This window comes from Sinocyclocheilus rhinocerous, unplaced genomic scaffold, assembly GCF_001515625.1.
Source record: "Sinocyclocheilus rhinocerous isolate Xijiao unplaced genomic scaffold, SAMN03320098_v1.1 scaffold50, whole genome shotgun sequence".
Classification (NCBI taxonomy): domain Eukaryota; kingdom Metazoa; phylum Chordata; class Actinopteri; order Cypriniformes; family Cyprinidae; genus Sinocyclocheilus; species Sinocyclocheilus rhinocerous.
In genome coordinates, this window is record NW_015641057.1 from 303616 (window position 1) to 310322 (window position 6707).

Genomic DNA, 6707 nt, shown 5'->3' on the forward strand with positions numbered 1-6707 from the left:
TTTTGAACCCTGCAAAAAAAAAAAAAATATATATATATATATATATATATCATGGTTTTCACAAAAATATTTATGATAATTACAATTGTTATTTTTGAGATTAATCAGCATATGATTTCTGAAGGATCATATGACACTCAAGACTGAAGTAATGATGCTGAAAATTCAGCTTTACCATCACAGCAATAAATTGTTTAAATATATTCAAATAGAAAACTGTTATTTTAAATTGTACAGATATTTCACATTATTACTGTTTTTACTGTATTTTAACGAAATAAATACAGCCTTGGCGAGCATAAGAGACTTAACAAATATATATATTTAAAAAAATCTCACTGACCCCAAATTTTGAACAATTGTGTACGTGCTGATAGATTTATATTAAACATTTTGATAAAGAAAAGAATCACAATGTAGTTTTGTCAATATAGTCATTTTGGTTCATATACTGCATGCTTTTTTTTAGTCAAGGAAAGCGTATTCACAAGAGCTCTGTGAAATCACAAAAAGGCAGCGGAGGAAACAGAAAAAAAAAAAGATAAAAAAACCGAGTGTTCCCGACAGAGCTCGGTTTTCCCTCAGGCTAGACTGTCCCACCAGACGACCCCCAGCTTCCTCCTGACAAACGCCTGCTATCTTTCTCGCATCAATCTCGCCCGTGCGCTGATATATCAGGAAATAAATGAGAGGAGATCTCCACCTCTTCTGTCACTGCCTTAATGCGTGAGATAAGCAGCTCCATATAATTACAATCCTCCAAAATAATTGTAACAAGAGGCTAAACGCTTAGCTGTAGTTTTAATTAGCCCGTGTTTCAAATTAATAATTGCCGCTTAAATCAGAAATGTTGTGGCGGCTGCTTCGTTCTAATAACAGTGGCACTCATCGGCTGTTTATTACATTATTTCTCTATGGGAGGCTCTGGGGGGCTGCGGAGGGGGAGAGAGATGCAGGCGCTCTATTTGGTTATCTTTCAAATGCAGCAAAGCTCAGCTGAGATTAAATTCATTCGCTTTTCCATGGATATCGCTGTTAATTTCCCCCCTTCGTCGGCGGTGTTGGGAAGAGGCAGAGGAGAGGTGGAGTATGAAAGAATGGAGGGAGAAAACTGCCAGTGCCACATATTCCAGAACGTAATCATGCCACCAACAACATCAGCGTAATAAACCGCCTGGCCGCCGCTGTTTAACATACGGCGTTTTGTCAACGCACGCATAAGACTGAATAGCCTATATATGGCCCAGAGAAATGTTGGTAATGTGTTTATGTGAAGTCTGAATATGTGTTCTCAGAGGAAGAAAGGTGGGCAGCGCCTCCTCTCATGCATGGGAAGAGAAAATGATTGAATGTACAAAAATCAAGCAAAACAAACATTACGAAAGAAGAGATTAAATCGTATCTTTAGGGTGTTTTCAGAGATTGGCTGATTTTCTCTATGATATTCTGGCCAGTGTTATTTTAGTATTATCGAGATGCTGTTATAGTTTGAAACATATTTTGAGTTTTTATTTGTATCTAAGCGCAGCAATTTAGATTTATTTACACAAAATCAAAACTGGACACAGGAACAGAAGAAAACACAGGGCTTAAATACAGTGAAACAAACCATTCAAACAAGTGCAGACACTAATCTAATCAATTACTAACCAAGGGAACAAACTACTGTAGTGGCAGGAAAATCAAGACTAGATCAAACAAGAAAAACCTAGAACAAAACCAAGTGAACATACACGTGACAGCCTGATTCTTGTCTCTAGATATATTTTCCAGAACCCACATGCATGAAAAATAGGCCTATGTTTATACATTGCCATTGTGCTATAGAATATTGTAAAACATTTTATTCACTTTCTTGTTTAAAAATCTGGCGCACTGCAGGGGTCCCCGCGATAACCTCCCCGAGCTGAGATGTGACGTATCATGTGTCAACAATAACCAGAGATATTATCAAAAGCATCAAAAATTGGCTATATTAAGAGGATTTAGCATTTCCAATTAATGTAGACCTGTCACATTCTTCTTATTATTAGGCCTATTATTATTATTATTATTATTATTAGGTTAATAATGACACGCTGTGAGGATAATTAAAGTTTAGGATACTAGCTTCCTCATTGAAAATGTTTTTAAACAGTTTTATTTTAATTTTTTTTAACAGGTCTATTAATTTGTACAATTAATTATAGGCCTATCATTGAAATTATTAACACTGCAGTCATCAATGAAAATTAAGCTTTATTTTGTGCACCGATTTTCAGAAACAACCTGTTTAACGCAAAATACATTTCGTCGCATGTTTTTACTATATGGGCCACTAGAGAAATATTAAGGGAATAATTTAAGACAGTTATATACCGTTATCAGCATATGTTGAAGTAGTTTCGTCTCTCGTTGTCTCAGAGAATATGCGCCGTTAATGCAGCGTCAGAAAGCTCCGTCAGTTTTTTTACTTTCACTTTTTCTAAAGTGAATTGACTGACGTTCACCGGCATAACTCTTGGGCACAGTTTGCACATTGCTTGCTTGTGTTGCTTGACCCCTCCCCCATAATATAATTTGTTTATAGGCCACCTATTAGGCACTTCTTTCTTTTCTTTTTTTTTAGGTTTTTAATGTTTATTTTTCAATGTTAATGAAAGTGACACCAAAAAGCAGGAACATCATTAGGAAATCCTTGGGGGGGGGGTGCCGGGGTTAAACAAGTTTCTGATGGGGCTATAGCCCCGCCCTAGCGCCGCCACTGATTTGAGGCATTACCTTTACCATACTAGTGTATAATAAACAGGCTGTTTTTCCCCACTATGAGGAGAAGTCACGCTCACACATAGAGCCCATTGTCTTCACACTGTTAAGCTGTCTCTCACTGCTGCAGTCATAACTAGGGGTTATTTGCACCTCAGCGTTCTTCCTTTAGTTTCTTAATCGTCTGTAGCACCCTCTCACTGCCCTGCGCAGCGCTCTGTATTTGGAGGTTAATGCAGTGTCGGGGGACCCAAGTGCCTAGAAGGCTCTGCCACTGACAGCTGTAAATTTGATTTATCGTCCCGTCAGGTGGCTATGTCAGGTGTGCCCAGCGTGCTGACATAAAGATAACTGACATCTTGCTGTCATTAAGGCCTGGGAAGCACCGTCAATCTCTCGTCGCTGTGTTTATTCCCACTTTTCTTTGTCACTTATTTCTTCCTCGACCCCTCAGAAGAAGCACCTGTCATCCCCAGACCAGGCCTCATTTTTCTCGCACCGTTTCATCTCCCACCTTCTGGAATAATTTGGTGATGGATTAAACGCCGTGGCTGAAGCCGCGGGACTCCGAGGTGCGCAAAGGCCGATTGAAGACGGACTGATTCCAGCTCTCCGGCTCGCTGTGCTATCCATCACCTCCAAGAGCTGGATGACTCTCTGTTGCTCTGGGAAAGTGTCCTATTAGCAGGGCTTGATGAAATATGTGTTTGAGGTATCTTGGGTTTTAGCAATGTTGACATTAGATGAAAGCGATGATTCTATCAGCGGAAAGTCAAAATAATGTTTGTTTTTAAATTGTAAAATTGAAGGGATAAGTCGTGAGTTAGAATAGCAAATATTTTTGTAGCGTGTTGTATAAAATTGTGGCACCTATTTAAAATGTTAACCAATGTTAAAATGTTAAATGTGACCAAAATACCATAGATGCTACAATCATTGTTAATGCTCACATTTAATCGTAATGGAAATCTTTGTCATTTTGCTTTTGATTTATTTTATGTTTTAATGACATTTGTGTCTGATACTAAGTTACTGCATTTTTACTGTTTTTTTTTTATATTACATATCCGTGTAACACAATATTTCAATAGTAATAAATAGTTTATTATTATTATTATTATTATTATTGGTATATTGATATATAATCACAGCATTTTTGGCTATTTTTCTCCCTTTATTTATTTATTTATTTTAAACAAAACTATATTATTACTATTATTTATAATATTTTAATGTAAACTAAAATAATAATACTAATAATAACATTATTATTATTATTATTATTAAAGTCATAATGACATATAATCACAGCCTTGCAAACAAGCACATCAAACCTTGAGCTTTTTTTTTAAATCAGATTTTAAATTAAAATGGCTTTTTTCTTAATCTGAGAAATTGCAATTAATTATTTTCCCCTAGATTATGCAGCTTTACTTAGGGTGTTAAATTTTAGCCCATAAATTACACATAAAAAAGGCAAGAAACAACATAATAGCAAGTGCAAAAGTCAAAGTTGCAATTTCAAGATAAAAATTTACATTGTGAGATACAAAAGACACATTTACCTTTTTTTTTTATTTTTTATATTTTATATTTTATATTCCACCATTCTATGGGATAATCAGGCTTCCAACCTTTCAAATCCCTCACCCTAAATTTGATAGTGAAAAGTGTCGTTAGCAAGCTAATTTGTTTTTAAGGGACAGCATATCTTTTGAAACATGTCATGTATCCTTCACTGAGCAAGCAAGTGAACGACTGAACAAATGACCAGACGAGCACTAAGACATCCTCGTACATGTACACAATAAAACAGCCAAATAAAAATTCACCATTTCTATCACGCCGTTGTTCCTCCTCAGGGACCGATGCTAATGCTACAGCTAGCGGCTGTGGTGTGTGTCTGTTCCTGAGGGAGGTCTGCATTAACCTGGGGCCATTCTGCATTATGATAATGATAGAACCGAGTCTACGGGTCCTAATCAGCCACTGTCAGCCTATAACACCGGCCCCGGGGCCAACCAGCCACAGCTAGCATCGCACACACTCAGTTTAGCACCCCGCTTGTTTGGTTTCCTCGCTAATAGATGACGTTTGCTAAACGGTAAGTCGTTTACGGATGTTAAATTACTCAGAAGAGGCCTGGAAGAGGCGCTGAGGAGCCGCTCGGATGAAGTCGTCATTATAATGAACGTAAAGAAACATACGAGGCTGACAGAGTCCCTCAGAGGGCGACGCTTGGGTTTTCATTTGTGAAATCATTTACTCCACACACTGAATTCGGGATTGTCAACTACCACAGTATGACATCTGCCTTTGTTTAAAACAAGCTTGAATTTCCTGTAACAATCCCCCACACTGATTGCCATATGAGGTCCTTCAAATCTAAATAAACTCTCCCCGAGGCTCCAGCCCTTCTTACAGTGTTTCAAACAGAGCTGCCTCTTCCTGGCAGTCTCCTGTCTGTTCCTGCAAAGCATCTGTGCACCAATCCAGTTACTTTATCTCCTCCGCCACGCTCTCCTCATCTGCTTAGTGTCAGCTCTGGCCTATTAGACAGATAATGGCTTCACTTGAATCTCTTACAGGCAGGGTTTTTTGCCGTCGATTTCTCGCATGCCAACTCGAATCACGCTCTTACTCTCTATCGTTCTTTCTCTCTCGTTTCCCGCAGTCATTACGAGCAGGACCGCTCGGCGCTGAAGAAGAAGGAGTGGGAGCGAAGGACACAGGAAGTGCAGCAGGATGAAGACTTGTTCTCTACTGGATTTAATCTTTTTGGTGAGCCGTACAAGGTAAGGTTTTGCCAAAAGGCCCAATCAGAGCACACACACACACACATACACACACACACACTCACTCATTATCTGACACAGGGCATCGCTCCAGCTAAAGGAGTTGGAGTTTCTCTCTTTACATCCAATATTTACTCAACTCCTACCCTCCCTCGGGTTCAACTGGAATTGGTTTGAGGGTATGCTTATGATCAGGGTTATGTAATTTTTATTTTTGTTCCTTTAGATGCCTGAATTAGTTAGTTATATCTAAAACTAGATATAGGCATTTGAAAAATGACTGTGCTACATTTTAAAGAGATAGTTCCCCCAAACATGAAACTCCTTTCATTAATTACTCACCCTCATGTCGTTCCAAACTCGTTAGACCTTTGTTCATCTTCAGAACACAAATTAAGATATTTTTGATTAAATCTGAGAGCAACTACCACGTTCAGTGCCCAGAAAGGTAGTACGTACATCGTTAAAATAGTCCATGTGACATCAGTGACATCAACCTTAATTTTATGAAGCTACGAGAATACTTTTCGTGCACAAAGAAAACAAAAATAATGACTTTATTAAACTTAATTTAAGGTTGAGCCACTGATGTCATGGACTATTTTAATGATGTCCTTACTACCTTTTTGGGCCTTGAACGTGTCAGTTGTGTTGCTGTCTATGCAGAGTCTGAAAAAAATTATCTTAATTTGTGTTCCGAAGATGAACGAAGATCTTACGGGTTTGGAACGACGTGAGGATGAGTAGTTAATGACAGAATTCCTATTCCTTTAAAGTCAACGTGAAATGGTATTCAATTTTACTTTCATATTACTAGTTTATATTGTCAACGAATTACCAACGAAAATGTCTGTTAACATGTTTTCATGTTTACATTCAACACAATCTCTCGACCCTCACCAACTATTCTCCAGGATTATGTCCATGCCAACAGTTAATAGTTATGCACGCATACAAATAAAATGAAAATAAATAAGAACTAAATAAAATATGAAATGCATCTATCCGTTTGACATCCATTAAGGATTTAAAAGAGATGTTCAATCAAAAACAAGGCATTATTTATTTAGAGCCATTTTATCAAGTGCCAGACCTTAAAAAGAAGAAAAAAACCCGTAATTAAATAAGTAGATATTGTTAAATAACAAAATGACAAACAAGTGCAAT

The 6707-nt window shown here is 37.6% G+C and overlaps 1 protein-coding gene across 1 annotated transcript in view; it reads left to right on the forward strand.

Annotated features, from left to right (window-relative positions):
* The window catches only part of LOC107754505 (AF4/FMR2 family member 2-like), a 259399-nt gene that overhangs the window by 47178 nt on the left and 205514 nt on the right, over positions 1 to 6707 (forward strand). Inside the window, exon 2 of the mRNA XM_016570984.1 lies at positions 5420 to 5540. Within this exon, the coding sequence (XP_016426470.1) occupies positions 5420 to 5540 (121 nt within the window). The remainder of the gene's footprint in view (positions 1 to 5419; positions 5541 to 6707) is intronic.